The sequence below is a fragment of the Nymphaea colorata genome, chromosome 8 (assembly GCF_008831285.2).
Source record: "Nymphaea colorata isolate Beijing-Zhang1983 chromosome 8, ASM883128v2, whole genome shotgun sequence".
Lineage (NCBI taxonomy): Eukaryota > Viridiplantae > Streptophyta > Magnoliopsida > Nymphaeales > Nymphaeaceae > Nymphaea > Nymphaea colorata.
The window spans coordinates 15480728-15500915 of record NC_045145.1 but is presented as its reverse complement, the minus strand read 5'-3'; the positions used below and the strand labels follow the sequence as shown (position 1 = coordinate 15500915).

Sequence of the window (20188 nt, the reverse complement as noted above, 5' to 3'; positions counted from 1 at the left end):
TTTACCTCATGCTTACTGTTGGAGTCAGTAATTGGTGCACACCCTAGTTTAGATCGGGCTAATCCGCCCTAAATAATTCTATAAAGAGGTGAGGAAATGTTCACACTAGCTAACGTGTGATCCTTGCTTTGAAAATAAATGCCGCCCTTCCCGCTGAGAAACCAGTTTCCCATGAAGTAGACCTTTCACATCAAAGCGGCCTCCGGCCCATGCCTTACCCGCAGCGGCGGAGCCACACATGTGAGCTGGTAAAGGGCATTTCTTGATTTTGCATATCTTCAATAATTTGCTCTTTGTATGTTGGTGCCCATAAAAAAAATTCAACAAAAAATTTCTAGCTCCTTTCCTGAATTAGTGCTCTCCAACTAAAAATTTTTAGTTCCATAATTGAATTAATGCCCCTTAGCCTAGAATTTCTAGGTCCACTACTGCTTGCCCATGGTTTTTGAATTTGTGATTTGGCCAATGCTAAGTAGTTATTTTTGTCCCACACCACTATCACTGGCAAGTCAATTATAGAGCAAAAAGACAACCTTTATAATTGCTTTAAACATTGCCACAATTAACTTTTTTTGCAATTTCCATATGAAAAAGAAGAAAAATAGTGTGCTGATTAGGGTTGCAAATGGGTCGGATGCACGTTAGAAGTCAGATCAAAAGTAGCCATGTGTACCTTATTTGCAAGTGTCCCGACCTTAGTTCTGTGAGTGTGATAGCAGCTTCCAAGCAATTTGTCAAAAGTAATAATGCCAATAGAAGAAAGGTCGTAAATACGCCAAAATCGGTTCAACTTTGAAAAGGAATTGTTTTTTCCCCACTTGCGACTTGTTAAAATCATGTTAAGAACACGCCAACATGGACCCCAATGCTTATATATTCAAGTAATTTGTCAATGAACATATATCTCACGACAGAAATTCCACAGATGATTTCATGTTCATGTTTTTCAGGTAAAGTTTATCCGCATTATTAACCTATTTGGTACTAGGGTTCACACTGTAACAGAGACGACAGTTTTGGCAGTAAGCAGCAGGAGCAAACTACTTGGTCTTCAATGCTGAGAAGCGTTTCTGATTCATCCGCACCTTCCGTTTGCTGCTTGAAACCAGGTAAAGAGCTTTTACTTAAACCAGATTCAGACTAATACTTTCATGGAAAATTGTTGAATAGAGACCTTTTGGAGTTTAATAATTTCCCTGAAACAGAGAGTTAGGGAAATGATCAATTTAGTAATCCGTAAAGTTTAGTTGTTTTTGCTTTGGATTCCAAAATTTACCACTGCCCTCTTTAACAGATTGTGAAACAATCTGTAAAAGAATTGGTCAAGGGCCTTTTCATTGTTTGAGGACTTATGAATTGTTGGGGATCATGATAGATCACATCATACCTTTTTATTTGCGAATTATCTGAAAATCTTAGGACCGTATTGCAAACCCAACTCCTTGTCTCTCTAAATAAAAATTTCCCCAATGAATATTTCATTCCTCTGGATCAGATTTTCATTTCCGCCGAATTTCTTTGTTGGTGCTTCCGAAAATTGTTCAGATTCACAATCCCAATGTGGTCTTTAGTACAAGATTTCAGGTTTATCTCAACAGGAGATGGGCACATATCTGCTGTCCTTCCTCTACCATATAGAAGGAGTACAAATTAAAAGGAGACAAGAAAGATGTGAGAATATAAAAGACTGTTGATGCTGACTGCTCCCTGAAATTCTCTTTCATTCTTGGAAAAGAAAATTACCAGCAGTCAGTGCCTCATAATACTCACCTCATTCTGTGATCAATTCGACGGACACGAGCAATAAAAGCGAACTACAGCAGCAATTCAGGTGTCGGATAATGGAAACCACCTGCCCACCGCCCTGCCTGCCTTTGCAAGAAAACAAAATTGAATAAATTAGCAACCGTTCTTGACTTAAATAATAATGTCTTCTTGATCTTACGATAATTTAGAAATTCAATAAAAAAGGCGAGTGATGCAGAAAGGACCCGAAAGTCAAGCTCCAACTTGTGCTTATGTTGCCGCCTGTTTGTAGTAGAGCAGGGAACTCATCTCTTTGTGTAAAATCTTGACAGATTTTAGTTTCTTGATCCAGTATGAAAGGCTTAATTTTTCAAGCTCACGCCCAAATGGAAACCCATTTGAGAAGAGTTCATAAGTTTGAAAACATACAAAAAAGGAAAAAGGACAAAGAAAAAAAATCATGCCGTTTTTTAGGTGCCAACTGTAAAGTCATGGAAGATCTTTTTATGGCGATATATATTTTGCCCGTTCAATAATTCGCATGGCCCTTCTTTCACGCCTTCAGTCTCAAAATTAAATAAAAACAACAAAAAATAAGGTAAACAATAAAGAGCCAGACAAACTAAGCAAGCAAGTAATAAATGAAGCGAAGATGTTGTATACATTAGATATAGGGAGGCTTCTTCTTCTAAAAATTTCCAATTATTAGCTTCTGCTATGGACATGGCCATGTCGAACGTCAAGGAGAGGTTCAAAGTTACACTGGGAGACGAAGTAATTGTAAAACCTTGCCGAGACACTACCAGAAATGTACTTGAGCTATCTGGAATTGATAGGATATCTCCTGCCATTTTCTGCACGCTCTTCTTTTACAGAGCTTCCAAGTCGGAGTCCACTGTGGAGGAACACAGAGAGAAGCTTCAGGAGTCTTTAGAAAAAGTGCTTGTTTCTTGGTATTCTGCAGCAGGCAGGCTCAGATTGAATGGTGCAAGTGGTAAGCTCGAGATCGACTGCAACGGAGAAGGGGTCACGATGAGGGCAGCCACCACTGATGCCAAACTCGAAGACCTTGGCAATCTCCATGAGCACAATGACTTCTGCAACAAGTTGGTTCATCAGATTTCTGACAATGAAGACTTGTCACAGAGTCCACTCGTTGCCGTTCAGGTTGTTGCACCTCATATGCTACAGATGCTTTTGGCTGTTTTATTTTTTTAAAATCTCTTATATGGAGCTATTCATCAGCTAGGTACAGTCCACTAGGAACCAGCATGACATTTCTTGTTTGATTGCTTCCATACTTTTTTGTTGCACATATATAAGCATTACATTGATAATAGCCCCATGCCTTTCACACAACGAAAGCAAAGATACCTCTTCACTATCAGAAAAACACACCCACATGCACACAAGCAGAAGCAAATGACATATATTTGCTTCACTGGAAATGACAGGTACATTGTAAGTTTATTAAGACAGCCAGATCTTAGATGGGTTGCTTCTAAATTATTTCCACTCAAGAAATTTGGAAATAAATGATTCGACACTTTCTAGCCTCCAATTCATGGAATCGGAACCATCATGAAATTCTATATTACCGTCCAACTAATATGGGTGGCATACTTGCATTTTCAATTGAGAATTTTACAAATACACACAGAACTTCTGATGATATAACCAAATCACGCTTAAGTTTGACTGTCTTTCATTTATCTGTTTTTTTAATTGTGATGTAGGCAAGTAAATGCAACAAAAATACATCGTTCATCATGTTTTATAAATTTGTCATTTTGCAATTACTTGTTTTCAGACGGTATGGCCTTGTTATTGGATGTATAAGCCCTACCTAGGGAAACAAGATAATAGAGGATATCCTGTCATGGTGCAAGAAGCAAATTCCACTTGTGTCCCGTTTGTCGGGATACATGGGTGTGCCAAAACTCCTTACTAGTAAAATTTATAATTCCACAGAGATAAATGGTGCAGGTGACAAGATTCGCATGCGGAGGATACTGCGTAGGTTTTGGATTCAACCATGCTCTGTTTGATGGTTTCGGAGCCTTCAGCTTCTTAGCTTCTTGGGCGCAGATTTGCTGTGGAAAAGATGTGAGTGAACTCATAGAACCAAACCATTGTAGAGGAACACTCATGAAGACTCTAGCTTCATCCGACTCAGGAGCGGCAGCAGGGTCAATCTACAGCCAGACCCACGTCTCCACTATCCGGGATCTTTGCTTGGTGCCCATGAAAATGACAGCTCCTGACGATAGCAGTTGGGGTTCGTCACTCTCACAGATTACAGGGCCGAATTCCGATGATGGAACTCAGTTTGTTACTCTGTGTTTGAAGAGAGAAATCATAAAGGACATGAAAAGAACAGCCGTTGAAAGCGGTGCCCTTTCAGTATGCTCTACCTTCGATGTTCTTTCTGCAAGAGTTTGGAAGGTACGTTTGGTTACTAAAGCTTACTGTAAGCTGCTCTTGTTCTGACATATTCCATTCATTTCACCCGTACTTTTTCTGTAGAGATCAGCCTTTTGCATTTTCCCATCTAATCACAGTAACTGCACCATTTTTCTAACTGTTCGTGATGCTTTACATTCACGTTAGCAACTGGGTTATAGATCGATGACCACCTTGAAAATGAAAACATGGATGTCATTCCGCACATATGGCATGCAGGGCCTTAGAAACTCAACTATCAGTATTCTGTGACATATATAGATACAGACACAGGCACAGTAGATCGATCAGGAACTTATCTGCCGAATCGCATAACTAAAATCCTTTCACATCTAGTGCGACTACTGTCCAATCTAACCGTTGTCAAAGCAAGTTGCAGGGCCTGTACTAAGTGGGACGATATGATGCTGATTGTTAGTCACCGTAGTTGGTCGTCATGTGAGATCATCTTGAGAACGTCAATTTTTTGGCTTATCATTAGATCTCTTCTAGCAGAATCTTTCACATATTTTCGTTGAGATTAATAGAAAAGAGATCCCATTAGACAATGGCACTCGGAGCTCATAAAGTTCTTTGTCTAATTAGGCACACAACAAATGGCACGGATAAGCCTCTCTTTGTTTTCCGTTAAATAAAGATAATAAGATTAATATTTTCTCAAGGTGCAGTTATTAATTTATTTATTTTATTGGTTAAATCACTGCAATGTTTGAGGAAACTTGCATCGTATGCATGTATATACCAATCAATTAACTGTTTATCAGGGGCGGAGGGGAGGAGGGGCGGAGATAAATAGGGGCTCTGTGGGCATATGTCCTATCGAGCGCAATTTGAAACATTGAATTTACATGTTGCACCTTGGTTGACTTGGGTCGCAGCCCTACAAAATTCGGGTCACTGCTCCAAGGCTAACTGAAAATTTGTAAACTGTTTAGTATACCATGAAAAAAAAAAAAAAACTAACTACACCCCTAGTACTAAAGTTGTCACTTAGCAACTCTTTTGCTGTCAGTAGAATGTAATGTCAGCGATCTCCTGTTTTCCTATCTACAAGTTTTTCACAAACCAAAAGGCAGCTAACCCCAAATTGTGATCAACAACGGAAAGAAAAAATATATATATACAAAAGAGGAACATCGGTGAAAGCAACAAGAACCCCGTCAAGTTAACCAAGTTTTCAATATATCATATGATATTCGTGCATAATTACATATTAGATGCATTCAATATACACGCACATGACATGTTATATGCCTTTCAATGTATTTGCGCGCATATGCAATGGGAGGCCCATGCAATATGGGTTTATATATATAAAACATTATTGTTGCGTAAAGATATGGTCTATACATTTTTTTATATATGGTAGGGGGAGAGTAAGGGCATTAATTATTGATGAATAAGGATATGGACCACAATATATATCTATATGGTAGGCTTTGGGCGACCACATTTATGAAGTTTTTTTTTTCTCTCTCTCTCTTTGATAGACACTTGTCACCAAGTTGCGCAGGGATTTGCGACAAGCAAATTTCTGAACGCCGTATGTCTTGGCGTCGGACAACATATGATGTGTGCCTAGTGCCTATATCAAAGACATTGAACAGATTATATGATCTACGAAACCCATGCTGTTCATAGTCCTCTCATATGTCGAAAATCAATTGCCGATGACATTATGAGCCCTACCAAGTACCAATTGATTTATTAAGGTATCCAGCTGAGTGTGTGGTTAATATTATAGCATCTTTACACAGCTATGATTTTGATGAATGGTGTGGCATTGAGAGCATTTTAACAATGTGATTTGCAGATCATTATATCTTCTCCATCCTCTCTGTCTTGGCAAATCAAAATGTATCGGCATGTCTAGAGTCTGTCCACATTCCCCACTTGATCATGTAAATTACATAGATTCAAAGCATATTATTGGCATAATCGCCTAATTTGTGCACATGTGTGCGTGTGTGCATGCACGCATATGCGTGGATGCGGAGGACCGTTGTGCATGTATTTGGTACTCACGATGAACAATTGCACCCATGCAGGCTAGAGTAAGAGCATTTAAGCTACACCCAACTACAAGCATCTGCTTGCAGTTCCCCGTGAATGCCAGGAACAGAACCAATCCGGCCCTTGGAGAGAATTTCACCGGCAATGCCTTCGTGCTCGCGTCGATCATGTGCACTGTGACCGAGCTCGTGGAGGAGCCTCTGGAGCACACGATTGCCAGAATCCAGAGTGCCAAGAGGAGTATTAGTGACGAGTACGTGAAGGCATACTTGGGAGCACTGGAGTGCAGAGAGAAGTTCCTCCCTTCAATGAGGGAGCTCACAATAGTGAGTGATTGGACGAAGTTTTGCTTCCACGAAATTGATTTCGGGGAGGGGAGGCCGGCGGCTGTTTCGCCGGTGTCTACCACGGTGCCTGAAGTTGCTTACTTGATGCCTGATCTTGGAGAGGAAGGGGGGATGTTGGTGAGATTGGGAATTGAGGGTCAGTATCTCCAAGAATTCATCAACAATTTGTATGGTAATCGTTAATAATTGTTATAAGAAACTGATTGTTCTTAAAGCGTAATTCCAGACTGTTCTTTCATCTTAATTCTTCTCCCTGTCTCATTCTCCCTCTCTTCTTTTTTCTGGTGTAACATGGACTTCTAGCCAGCACGTTATTGATTGTTTTAAAGGGCATTTTTGTCATGGCAAAAAGGTGTGTTTTTTTTTCCAATTTTATCCAGTGTTACTGTTTCCTCGGTTTTCACTCCTTTTTTATGAGGGAGCATAATATTCCATTTAGAATCCTGTTTTTTACAATAATTTAAAAAGCCAGGTTCACCAACCCAACGGTTATTTTTTTCATCCCAAGTTTGATGGACAAGAAATTTTTTTAAATATTTAAATTTTATTTCAAATGCTACAAGAAATATCCTGCCCATCAAACGAGACAAAAATATCAGCAAAGGGTCGGGTTGAATCCGGGTTCTACCTTTTACTTCGAAGGGTATTTTAGTTTTTCTTTTATAAAAATAAATTTTGAATTTCACTTTTGTAGTCTGTTCTTCAGTTTGCTGTCTAGGGTATTTTTGTCATTTTCAACTTCAACGCAATGTCTCATGTTAGAGGCCTAATATGTTAGGAAGTGATGCTTTATCTTTGAGTTAGAATAATTTTTCACAAGACAATGAAACCTCAAAGGTTATACTGTAACCAAGCGCCAGAAACGGCAGACATTCAATGAACTCAGGCTTAAATCTCTTAGTTGCTCTTACGTTTCTATGTGTCACTCTTTTTCACAGAAGCAGAAGCATGTATGCTTTATTTAATTCATATGCTAAACTTCTATTTTCTCGACATGCTGGTTAGTACCAATGATATCCTCAAAGTATTCCAAGAATCCTTCATACTGAGACCCAAACCTTGTGGAAAGTGCCGATTATCCCATTCTACATATTGTCGAAACCTTTTTCTTTTTAAAAATTTTACAAGGACTGATGTTTATAATAACTTGCCAAGAACATAAGTTTGGAAAGATGTGACCGATTATCCCATTCTACATATTGTAAAAAAACACCAATATGCAACATGTACAGTCAGTACATGTCTCCCTAAATCCAAACCATCGTCGTGACATACATCTTGATTTCTTTTTTTTTTTTTAGTATTATTTAATCCATCTTATGAACATTTCAAAATATTCACACTATACATATAGGGTGAAAACAAAGCCGATCAAAAGAAAAAATTTAAAAAAAAAAAATTGGATAATTTTGAGTAATGTTTGGATGACAAGTCATATCGCAATGTTTTTAAAAACTTAATTTGTGTGTTTGAGTGACAAAAATGATGTTTTATGTGAATAACAGCATTTTATCAAAACCGGGTTTTTTTTTTAACAAACCCATTTATTATAATTTTTCAGGAGTTTGGGTGCCCCTCGGGGGGTAAATTTGTCTTTTATTAATCTTTTAAAGATAAATGTCTATTGTCTTTTCATCTTTCGAAATTTCAAGGTCACAAGACTAAAAGCAATTTTGTCATTTCATGTACTTCGGTTAATTAAATGAGATTTGATAATCACAACCCAACTTCCCTCTCTTCCTCCCCTCACCTTTAGACATGGAGCATTTCACGGTCATCATAAGTTGCTTTTCAACGCACAAAAAAATCTTTTTACAAACATTTTTTTGGATTCACTTGTTTTCATACGTCACTTCATATATAACAAACAACCCAAATATTAAACAATCTTAATGTAAAAAATTAAAAAAAAAAAGAATTAAGAAGTAGGTGTTTGTCCACACCAACTTACCCATAAGGTAATGAAGCTCATACAAAACAACGATTTTGTTTATATTTTAAAACTGTAAATTTAAAACTTGAAAAATACCTAAATGCTGATAAAAAGCTGTAAAGCAAAAACGATAAGCATTTTTTTTTTCATTTTTTCTTAAAAAATGAGCAAAATATCTATTTTCTTGAAAAATAACAAGACTTCTCCTCTCATCACAAAGGCGGTTTCATGTTAGTGGTTAGCATCCTTTTCATCGTTCCACCAGAGGGTATTTTTGTCTTTTAAATAAGTTATTGCTTTTCCGGTTTACGATCAAGGTACTTTTATTGTTTCAACTTCAACTTGTAAACATTCTGAAAATTGAAGCATGGACAGGATGTTGAGAATCCGTAATATAAAGCTCAAATTTGAAATTATTTCGAAAATTGAGTACTAAACTGAAATTTTTAGTTTGATGGTTCGAGTTTTAAGTTCTCTTCTCCCGCGTTAGTGGGCGGGAAACTCCCGCCCCTTGGATCCAGTTTCATTTTCGTCGCTCGCTCGCTCGCTCTCCCTCTCTCTCTCTCAAGAGTTTCGAACGGTGGAGGCCTGCAACTGGGAGAGATGGGGGATTCTCGTGAATCCGATGTGACCTCGATGGGGATGACAGGTGCCGCATCCGACCGTCCGTCAAGGAGGCCGAGGCTGTTCATAAAGGAGATGGTCCTCAGGAACTTCAAGTCCTACGCGGGCGAGCAGCGGATCGGCCCTTTCCACAAGGTTTGTGCGAATTTGACCTTTTCTTTTTCCCCGATCGATCTCTTGGCAATCGTCGCTCTGGTTGTTGCCTGTGCGCGTATGCGTGGGTATGTATGATCTTCTTTTGCCCTAATCGCGTCAGATTGTGTTTGGAACTGCAGAGTTTCTCGGCTGTCGTTGGCCCCAATGGTAGCGGAAAGAGTAACGTCATAGATGCCATGCTATTTGTATTCGGAAAGCGGGCGAAACAGGTATTGCTCTGTGTTCCCCTCTCCCTTCTTCCTTCCCCGCATTTTATCTTTTGTTCGACAATCAACTCCACAAAATCTTTGCACATTCTTGCTTTCTTAAGATACTTACGTGTTTTGTAATTCTCTTGCCTGAGCGGGCAGATGCGGCTGAATAAGGTTTCCGAGTTGATTCATAATTCCAGCAACCATCAGAATTTGGACAGCGCTGGCGTGTCTGTGCACTTCCAGGAGATCATTGATCTGGTAGTACTCGCATTCTTGATGTTTAAATGAATTTTGTCGTTGATCATTAGGGATCTGCTTATAGGTGTTTCGCTTTTTGGTCGCATGATTTCATGGAGAAAACAAAAAAAGGATCTGCTCTGGCCGTTCAGTTTGAAAATTTGCCTACAATTTAGACAAGAAAATAGCACATGCGAGAAGCCTGGTTTTTAAACAAAATTACTTGTTGATACAACAATTTTCACCTTGAATGGCAACCTGTCTGTGTTTGGTTTTTTCTCTCTTGGTCTTTAAGGAAATTACTTGTTGATGTAGGACGATGGGACTTACGAACCTGTTGCTGGGAGTGATTTTGTTATCACGAGAGTTGCGTTTAGGGACAATTCTTCAAAGTACTATATAAATACCCGAGGAAGCAATTTTACTGAAGTTACTAGGAAACTCAAGGGAAAAGGAGTTGACCTCGACAACAATCGTTTCTTGATTCTTCAGGTTGGCATCCTTAACTTTTGAAATGCATGTCATCGGTGTTGGTGAGAGCTAAACTCTGATGGTGGTTGTTTTTAGGGAGAAGTGGAACAGATCTCTCTGATGAAGCCCAAAGCCCAAGGGCCTCACGACGAAGGATTCTTGGAATACCTTGAAGATATCATTGGTACTAACCAATATGTCGAAAAAATTGAAGAAGCTAGCAAGAAGTAAGTTCTTGGTGCGATGTCATTCTGTTAAGTCTTTGGCTGGTTCCGAGGACCAACAACAGATTTAAATAAAATGGTTGCGAGATGTTCAGCCGGCTCCCTTATGTACTTGCATCACTAAACTTCAGTTAAAAAGTAGTACCATGGCCAGAAGCTAATGATCCTCATTGTTGTTTTGCAGTCTTGAATCTCTTAATGACAAGAGGTCTGGTGTCGTGCAAATGGTTAAGTTGGCTGAGAAAGAAAAAGACAACTTAGAGGTTTTTCTTCCTTCAGATGTTGACATCCTTGACTTCAAAACGTTTCTTACATTACATGCATTAAATAACTACTACTATTTATATTTGTTAATGATTTTCCTATGCAGAATGTGAAAAATGAGGCCGAAGCTTTCATGCTGAAGGAGTTGGCACATATGAAATGGCAGGAAAAGGCAACTAAGTTGGCTTTGGAGGACTCCTCTTCTAATCTTACAGACTTCCAAGCAAACGTTCACAGTCTTGAACAAAATTTGAAGGAAGAAAGGTGTGTATTTCATCAGAAGTGGCGTAATCCCTAGGTTGAATATTTTGGAATTTTAAGGAAAAACTTATTGTTTTCCTCTTTCAGAGAAAAGTTCAATGAAAACGTTAAATCATTGAAGGAACTTGAAGCAATTCATAACAAGTACTTGAAGCAGCAAGAGGTACTCATCGTGGGGTAATTGATGTCAATATTCTATTTTCATGCCACGTTGTTTCCATGCCGGTAAAGCCTAGTTCATATATCAGAAAACCAATGCATCTTCCTAGATTCACACGATTCAATTGACGCATTATAAATGATCGTTGTGCAAGATTGAAACACTTTTTAATGCTTCAATTATACAATCAGCTGACATATTTTGTGTTTACCAAAAATACTGATCACTGTGGCATATACATCATTCTGTTGGCAGAGATAAGATAAGGAACCTTGATTCTGCACTTGGATTTGGTAGCGGTTGAAGCATCTTTTCGTTTCTTTGTTTTTCGGGAAAAAACAGATACATAACAATATCCATTTGCATAGCTGGACCATGAGTTCTCTTTCTAAATGTTTGCTTATTCTTCATTTCGATTATCATTTATTTTTTCTAAATTTCATTCTGCTTGCTTGATGTTGCTATTTGTGTTTCTATAGCTCTTAGGCTAACCTTTTACTAGAAAACTAGTACATGATCATACTTTAGCAGCTTAGCTTAGGATCTGGCAAAAGCCATACGACGTACTTCCTTTTGGCTTAAGTGCAATGCTGATAAAATTCTTCTTTTCTACTTGTTACTTTTTTCCTTGTTAAATATATGTTGATGCAACGGTTTGGATTATCTTTTATGTTACAATCATGATTTTATTCTTCATTTTGCTCTTGGTGCTCCAATATCAGACTCAGTAATAATCTAGACTTAGTGACTAACTTGCATTTTTCAGGAACTCGATAACGATTTGAGAAGTTGTAAAGAAGAATTTAAGGACTTTGAAAGGCAGGATGTGAAGTATAGGGAAGATTTAAAGCACATGAAACAAAAAATCAAGAAATTACAGGATAAGATAGAAAAGGTATTTGTCTCTTATTGGACCTGTTGTTAGGATGGTAATGCAAATATTTGTTTGACCTTCTTTTGCTTTTTGTACTACAGGATTCTTCTAAGATTGATGAAATACATAAGGAGACTGAAGAAGCAAACATACTGATCCCAAAGCATGAGCAGGAAATATCTCAGCTCCAGCAGACTTTAATGGAAGAAGAAAAAATCTTAGAGGAAATAAAGGAGTTGTCAAAAGGTGCCCTCTTCTTGATTTGTTTGTGAAGTTTATTACATTCAATGCATGGTTATGCTTCTAGCTTGTTTTATTTTTTTATTTTTTCATTCCAATGCATTTGATGGCCATAGAGTTTGTGCATTTTTATTTTGTCATCTTGCTTGGACACTCAACAGGATATTGTCAGAGAGACACTCCTGTAGGGATATGGTAGCAGTGCCAAAGTAGCAGAACGCTCATTCTGGCTTTCTTTAGTTTTTAACAGCTTCCTTGTTGTCAATATTCTTATTAGTCCTTTTTTTTATTGCTTTGTCGGTCACATCCACAAATTGGGGTACAGTGGATACTGAAAAATACAGAATGGAACTTACGGAAGTTCGTGCTCAGTTGGAACCTTGGGAAAAGCAACTCATAGGATGTAAGGGGAGATTGGATGTTGCATCCGCTGAAAGTAAGCTCTTAAAAGAAAAGGTAGTCTGCAACTTTAGATTATGAGCTAGCCTGTACTTTGGTGTTGTCACTTGTATCGGTGAAAAATATGCAGTTTACCGGTTTCAAGGGAATGCTTTAAAACAAAATGCTTTATCCTTTTGATGCTGTAATTATTTTTTTTGGAGTGATACCTTTGTTAAGTATGATTCTCTCATCTACATTTGATACAAGTTTATTGGAATCGTTTGTCTAGCATGATGCTGGTAGGAAGGCTTTCGAAGATGCCGAACACCAAATGACAGAAATAGCAGACGATATTAGATCGAAGACTGCAGATATTTTAAAGATTCAAAGCAACATCGACGAAAACAAGCGTGATGCATTTGCAGCTCGTAAAGAGGAACAGGTTTTCTTTCTTCTGTCATTTCTCGCAATTTCACCTATTTGTAATTTTTTCTGACACCAAGATTATATTAACAGGACTTGATCAGAACAGAGGAGTCACTTATACCTCTTGAGCAAGCCGCTAGACAAAAGGTGGCCGAGCTGCATTCCGCTCTGGAATCAGAACAAAGTCAAGGTTCTGTTCTAAAAGCGATTTTGCAAGCAAAAGAAACAAAGCAAATTGATGGGATATATGGACGTCTTGGGGACTTGGGTGCGATTGATGGTCAGCTTCCAGCCCTATCTGTAATTGTTTTTATTACCTATTGTTATCCAATAATAAGTTTCAAGATTTCTTTGTCTGTTTTCCTTTCAAGCTACACATGCTTCCATTTTCTTGTTTAGGGATAGAAAGTGTCCTTGCTTTTTTGGGTCTTCTGTCGACTCTTTACGTATTGTTACAAAGCACAAATATTCTTGACACATGTTCACCTCTTTGCAGCCAAGTATGATGTTGCTATATCAACTGCATGCAGTGGACTTGATTATGTTGTTGTAGAGACAACTTTGGCAGCACAAGCTTGTGTCGAGTTGCTCCGAAGCAAGAATCTTGGCATCGCAACCTTCATGATTTTGGTATTTGACTTGCCTAAGCTGAAAACCTTCATATTTTCATATATATGCAGAGAGAGAGTTAACTGTAGGTTGCATTGTCTTTTTCCTTCCTTCAAAACGAGGAAAAGCTAACTATTTCTCCATGCATATTTATGTTATAAGATGAATTTTGCGCCGTTTAAGAAATCTACTAATTGGCTGTAAGCACCCGCTAAAGTTAGTTTTGTGAGTTTAATAATGTAGGTTATGTCTTCATGGTCTGGCTTACACAAAACGGCCATATCGATTCATTTGACGGGGTTCTTGTTGCTTTGACCGATGTTCCTTTTGTATACATATTTTTTCTTTCTGTTGTTGATCACAATTTGGGTTTAGCTAGGTATGCGGAGACATGGTAAACGTGCCTTTTGGTTTGTGAAAAACTTGTAGATAAGAAAACGAGCCAAAGACAACTTTACTTGTATAAAGTACTGTAAACCGTTAATTTATTGATACATACATGCATGTGATGCAAGTTTCCTTAAACATTTCAGTGATTTAAAATTCATACAAAATAAATGTAACTTATAAATAATAACTGCACCTTGAGAAAGTAGTAAACTTATTATCTTTATTTAACAGAAAACAAAGAGTGGTTTATCCATGTCATTTGTTGTCTGCCTAAGTGGACAAAGAACTCCATGAGCTCCGAGTGCCATTGTCTAATGGAATCTCTTTTCTATTAATCTCAACGAAAATCTGTGAAAGAGCATTCTACTAAAAACGGCTAAGTGCACAAAATTGAAGAGATCCAATGATAAGCCAAAAACTTGATGTTGTCAAGATCTCACCTCACCACCAACTACGGTGACCAGCAATCAGAACCATAACGTCCCATTTATTACAGGCCCTGTGACTTGCTCTGACAACGGTTAGATTGGATCAGCAGACGCTCATGTGAGAGCATTTTAGCTACGTGGTTCGGCAGATAAGTACCTGATCGATTTACTGTGCCTGTGTCTGTACCTATATATGTCACAGAGTACTGATGGTTGAGTTTCTACAGCCCCGCATGTCTTATGTGCCGAATGACATCCATGTTTTCATTTGAAACTGGTCCTCAATTTATAACCCAATTGCTGAACATTTCTGGTTATGTTTAGGAATGCACGTCAAGAGAGCATGCACTGTTTCTTCTACAAATTCTTTTTCAGTTAACTGTCCTGTGCATATGAAGTTACATAATATTGCCTCACGATTGAAATGTCATGGGCTCGGTGTAACTCCTCTAACTAGTAAAGGAAAAAGGGTTAGCATATCAATTTTGGGGGTATGCTATCATGTTTTACTTATTCTTTTTCCCCTTTCTCAGGAGAAGCAGGAAGTGCATCTTCCTAAATTGAAAGGGAAGGTCAATACACCAGAAAGGGTTCCTCGCCTTTTTGATTTGATAAAGGTTCAAAATGAGCGAATCAAGCTGGCTTTCTATGCAGTGCTAGGAAACACAGTGGTTGCACAAAATCTGGATCAGGTGGGTCTCTCAAAATTTTTACTTTCTTGCAAGTGACTTGCAATTTGTTTTATATTGAACACACACGAAAAGTGGTGCAAAAAGCGGTTTCATTCATGGCGTTTGTTCACATAAGACTTCTTCGAAATTAAATTTCTAATTTTTGTGCTTGTGAACCTGTTTTTGAAGGCTTCTGACGATTATCAAATTTCACATGGCAAAGATAGTCCCACTTCTCACCTTATTAAAATTTCTCTTGGTTTTTTCTAAAACTTTTGAGACATCTTATTTTTCAAAATTTATGTGCCAGAGAAAGTCCGTGAGACCCTTATGATATTTGTTATATTTTCAATGAACCTTTAGGCAACACGGATTGCATACGGTGAAAACAAGGAATTCAGACGTGTGGTGACCTTGGAAGGAGCTCTCTTTGAAAAGTCAGGTACGATGAGCGGTGGAGGTGGGAAGCCTCGTGGTGGTAAAATGGGAACGTCAATTAAGGCTAGTGTTTCCACTGAAGCTGTTGGAAATGCCGAGAAGGAACTCGCTTTGCTTGTCGACCAGCTCGCTGTCTTACGTCTAAAGATTGTCACTGCTGGAAAGCGTTATCAGGCTTCAGAAAAGGCATTAGCCAATCTAGAAATACATCTAGCCAAGACTCAGATGGAGGTGCTTCTATTAGCATTATTAATGCTTTTCACTTCGGTTGTCTGGTTATCCTATTAAGCTTTTTCCCTATAATTTTACTGTTAATGATTGGACGAGAGCGTTTAACATTATTCCACTTATGATTGCCAAGCAGATAGAAACTCTGAATGCTAGGCATTCTGATATGGAGAAGCAGCTTCCTTTTCTGAAAAATGAGTCACTTCCTAAAAAGGCTGAGGCAGCTAGATTGGCGGAGCTTGACAAAATTATAAGTTACGAGGAAAAGGATCTCTCCAAGCTGGTGACTGGATCAAAAGGTCTCAAAGAGAAGGTACTAAAACAGGGTGCTTCTCTATTTTCTGTTTTAAATCTGATATAGCTCACAAGCCTCACATACAGCTTTCTTTGTGATCTATAAGTGGATGTGCTTCTGTGAGCTACTTTTGCTATGTGATCTCTATCTCCAAACATTCATGGTGAAGTTAAAACTCCTGGTTCTTTCCTGATATATGACGTCTGATCTAATTCATGCATGTTTTAGGCTTTTGAGCTCCAGAGCAAAATAGAGAATGCAGGGGGTGAAAAGCTGAAGATACAAAAGCTTAAAGTCGAGAAGTTACAGTCTGTAAGTATAGGCTACAAGAAAAAAATATTAGACCCATTGTAAGGGCCGCTAGTGCTGACCTTCCAAAATATGTCAAATCAGGATATTGACAAATTATGCACAGAAATCAATCAACACAAAGTTCAGATTACGACTGGTCAAAAGATGGTGAAGAAGCTGACGAAATCAGTAGAAGAATCAATAAGGGAAAAGGAGAAGACTATTGCTGACAAAGACAACATGATAGCTGGATTCAAAGTGGTGGAACAAAAAGCCTTTGTCGTGCAAGAAAACTACCAAAAGACTCAAGAGGTTTGCTCTTTCTTACTTCATAGAGACATAGAGTTCAGATGCTTGCATCTACCTTACTAATGGGTTACCTGCTGATGAATTGCTGTAGCTGATAGAGAAACACAAGGATGTCCTCGATAGTGCCAAGGAGGAATACAGTAAACTTAAGAAGGCAACCGATGCTCTCCGTACTGCTGAGGTATTGCAGATAACTGTTGTTTCTGTTATATTCTGGTATTCTGAGGTATACAAAATTTCACATGCCTATGCCTCGTGCATGTTTTTTTTTTCCTACTTCCATGTGCCTATTTTTGTGAAAAAGCCTACATTAAAATGAGTCTTTTCCCGATCTCTCTGTCTCAAAAAATAAAGCAAGAGTTCTAGGATATCTATTTTGCTTTACTTTCGCAAAAGTACAAAAGTGTGTTCTATTGCTAGTCTTAGCTACCCGACAAAATTATTTGTGGTACATGGGCATGTAGGTTTGAAAATCAGCATCCTAGGATCTGGATGTGAAGTTGGATACATGAAAAGACATGTAACACCTGCAAACTGCATGCCCTTAGCTGCTGTTTGATAACTCAAAAAGAAGTTCCCCTGAGGTCATTTCCTACTGCTAAAATCTGTTTTCTCTTAGGTTCCCTTTTCACTTTTAATTTTGTTCTTTCTGTGCGGAGCTTTTCACTGCTTCTTTAAGCCAACAATTGTTTCTGCATCTCTAGTTTTAGTAATGATGCCGTTAATGGATGAAACTCTTGTTGGCACCAGGTTGACGTGGAATTTAAATTGCAAGACACAAAGAAACTTTTGAAAGATTGTGAAATGAAAGCGAAGGGATATAAGAAGAAACTTGAAGAAATTCAAAGAGATATTCTGAAACACCTTGAACAGTAAGTCAATTGACAACGTCGGACTTCTGAAGTTCAAGTTATGTCAATGTCCACCAAGTTTCTGAAAGAATTTATGTTACAGGCTTCAGGTGGATGGGATCGAAGCTGAAAAGGTGCAAATGATTATAAATGACGAGTCGTTATCTGAGTCATGTGATTTATCAAAAGCACGAGAGATGGTGACTTTGCTTGAAGCTCAGTTGAAGGAGATGAAACCGAACTTGGATTCAATATCAGAGTAAGAAATTTCTGTTTTCTGTTATTTATGGTAGCATTATTTAGTAAATGTCGTAAAATGTCCTGAAAATGAAATGCAGGTACAGGAAAAAGGCATCCTTGTACAATGTTCGTGTGGAGGAATTAAATGCTGTTACTTTAGAACGAGATGATATAAAGAGGCAATATGATGAATTGAGAACGAAACGGCAAGTATTCTGATGTCAAAAGTTGGACAACAGCCACTTTAGTCTCTTTTCCTTGTTTATTTGGGCGAGTCAAACCTTTTGCATGACGTAAACCTGGTTAAATATGATTCCAGGTTGGATGAGTTTATGGCAGGGTTCAACACCATATCTCTCAAGTTAAAAGAAATGTATCAGGTTAAGCAAAATTACTGCTAGGCCTTTTTTCACTATTTAATAACTTGTTGCTCCTTGCATTGTAACAAATCAATAGTAATTATTGTTGACGATATAGATGATCACGCTTGGTGGAGATGCGGAGCTGGAGCTTGTTGATTCCTTAGATCCTTTCTCGGAAGGAGTAGTTTTCAGTGTCAGGCCTCCTAAGAAGAGTTGGAAAAATATTGCAAATTTATCCGGTGGAGAGAAGGTAAATCTCCAAAGTCTTGAGTTTCCTCAAGCTCTCTGACTGCTATTATGCTTTTTGAATTTCATTTGAGAATAACCAGTAAGTTTCTGTTTTGATTTGTGGAGTATGGCCTTTCTGCGTTCTTCTTTTTCCGCGCGACTGGGTGAGAAGTTTGACTATTGCCATCTTTTCTTGGCAGACGTTAAGCTCATTGGCTCTGGTCTTCGCGCTCCACCACTACAAACCAACTCCACTTTATGTGATGGACGAGATAGACGCTGCGCTTGGTAGGTGTTGGATTGGCAGATGATGGCTTCCTTGCTTATATGGTGCTTTGAAAACTTCTTTAGTTGCCGGCCTGACTCTGTAAAAATTTGCAGATTTCAAGAACGTCTCCATAGTGGGGCACTATGTCAAGGACAGAACTAAAGATGCACAATTTATAATCATAAGGTGTGTAACTGCTCTGCTTGTAATTATACGTTGGTGCTTGTTACGGGTGCGCAACTGCCCACTGGCTAACTGTCGCAAGTGATTACTGAATTGATATATTTTCCTCGCCCTTTGATTTGTTTTCTTCAACAGTTCGACGTGATCTTTTATTTTGGTTTTCTATATTTTTGAACTTGTGGGTTGGGTGGTGGTGGTTTGTGCTATATGCAGCCTGAGAAATAACATGTTCGAGCTTGCGGATCGACTGATTGGCATCTACAAAACTGAGAACTGCACAAAGAGCATTACAATTAATCCTGGAAGCTTTGCCCAGAAGGCTTTTTGAGGCACAGTAAAACGGCAAAGACAGAACCTCTTCCGGCGGATTGATGGTTGTCGACGTGTTGCAGCTGAGGGGCCTGCGTACAGCGGCAAGAGGCTTCACAAGAAGACACAGGCAAGTGCTGGTGATCTAGGTGCGAAATCGTCCTTTTCTCTACGTTTTGAACGTTTTCGGGTGCGGCAAGGATAGAATCAGAGCTCTACCATGAACGGCGTTTCATTGCTCCTAATCGGACTTAAATCACGTTGTAAGGTTTTTACTACTGCCTGTGGTCCGGTTGTAGAATATTTAATGCTGGTGAGTTAAATCGACTGGAATTCTGAAAGTCTGCCAATTCTCAAGAGTGTTTGGGTCAAAGGCAAAAGCCACTCATCTTTTCAGAATCTCTTGGTTGCTTTTTCAGTGTGTAAAGTACTGAAAGTTATCTATTGGTTGGCTTCTAAGATCCAGGGGGTGAAAATTTGAGCTTTCCTTGTGTATCTGAAAAATAGCCTTACTAGCTGTTGAGCGCCATGCATCTAAATCTCCGAGGGCACAAATCTACAATAATATAAAAGATAAAAATATATTTTTTATATACGGCATCAGTCCCGAAATTGCAAGCTAATTGCTAGCCCAAAGGTCTTAGACTGTTGTATTTATCTATTAAAAAATGAATGCACCATAAGCATTCACATCGTCAGCCGCTCATTTTGGTTCGATGTATTCTTATCTTAAGCGTTGCGAAAAGCGATAAACGGGCTTTTTGTAGAAGATGGGCTTATCTTAGACCCATACGGCCATATCCCTGCCGCCCGTGGTGTCACTATCATGTTCCCATTGTATCTGTTTGCTAAATCTTTTAGTGGCGAAACATAGTACCTAAGTTAAAAAGAGCATATCATTGTTACTATTAATGTTGACACAACATAATACATCAAAGTAGGGAGAATTTGGAGAGAAGAAAGATCTTCAAACATATTTTTTGGGTGGTAGGTTAACCTCTTGTTCCTCCAAAATGAAAATACGAACAGCTTTTTTAAGCAAATTTAAGTTCAAATCTGATATTGTGACGTAAA

General features: G+C 38.5%; 2 protein-coding genes across 2 annotated transcripts; both read left to right on the top strand.

Annotated features, from left to right (window-relative positions):
* Positions 1 to 2408: 2408 nt before the first annotated feature.
* On the top strand, positions 2409 to 6752 carry LOC116259550 (brassinosteroid-related acyltransferase 1-like). Its single transcript, XM_031637406.1, has 3 exons — positions 2409 to 2913; positions 3733 to 4191; positions 6258 to 6752. The coding sequence occupies exons 1-3, from the start codon at positions 2464 to 2466 to the stop codon at positions 6750 to 6752; spliced, it is 1404 nt and encodes a 467-aa protein (XP_031493266.1). The 5' UTR covers positions 2409 to 2463.
* Positions 6753 to 9012: 2260 nt separating this feature from the next.
* On the top strand, positions 9013 to 19573 carry LOC116258410 (structural maintenance of chromosomes protein 4). The gene is made up of 28 exons (XM_031635547.2): positions 9013 to 9261; positions 9402 to 9491; positions 9633 to 9734; positions 10029 to 10205; positions 10281 to 10411; positions 10593 to 10671; positions 10779 to 10936; positions 11021 to 11096; positions 11860 to 11988; positions 12069 to 12213; positions 12533 to 12663; positions 12878 to 13030; positions 13105 to 13294; positions 13511 to 13644; positions 14975 to 15133; positions 15476 to 15781; positions 15915 to 16091; positions 16302 to 16385; positions 16467 to 16676; positions 16765 to 16854; positions 17424 to 17545; positions 17628 to 17783; positions 17863 to 17970; positions 18084 to 18144; positions 18242 to 18376; positions 18555 to 18642; positions 18736 to 18808; positions 19019 to 19573. Exons 1-28 carry the CDS (start codon positions 9106 to 9108, stop codon positions 19131 to 19133), a joined length of 3735 nt encoding a protein of 1244 aa, XP_031491407.1. The 5' UTR covers positions 9013 to 9105; the 3' UTR covers positions 19134 to 19573.
* The last annotated feature ends 615 nt before the right edge of the window (positions 19574 to 20188 follow it).

Excerpts from the sequence above, each read along its gene's own strand:
- LOC116259550 (XM_031637406.1), top strand. The coding sequence starts at position 2,464 with ATGGACATGGCCATGTCGAACGTCAAGGAGAGGTTCAAAGTTACACTG. Across the intron at positions 2,914-3,732 it reads GTCCACTCGTTGCCGTTCAG|GTGACAAGATTCGCATGCGG; the intron begins GTTGTTGCACCT and ends TAAATGGTGCAG. Across the intron at positions 4,192-6,257 it reads TTTCTGCAAGAGTTTGGAAG|GCTAGAGTAAGAGCATTTAA; the intron begins GTACGTTTGGTT and ends GCACCCATGCAG.
- LOC116258410 (XM_031635547.2), top strand. The coding sequence starts at position 9,106 with ATGGGGGATTCTCGTGAATCCGATGTGACCTCGATGGGGATGACAGGT. Across the intron at positions 15,782-15,914 it reads TAGCCAAGACTCAGATGGAG|ATAGAAACTCTGAATGCTAG; the intron begins GTGCTTCTATTA and ends ATTGCCAAGCAG. Across the intron at positions 16,092-16,301 it reads CAAAAGGTCTCAAAGAGAAG|GCTTTTGAGCTCCAGAGCAA; the intron begins GTACTAAAACAG and ends TGCATGTTTTAG.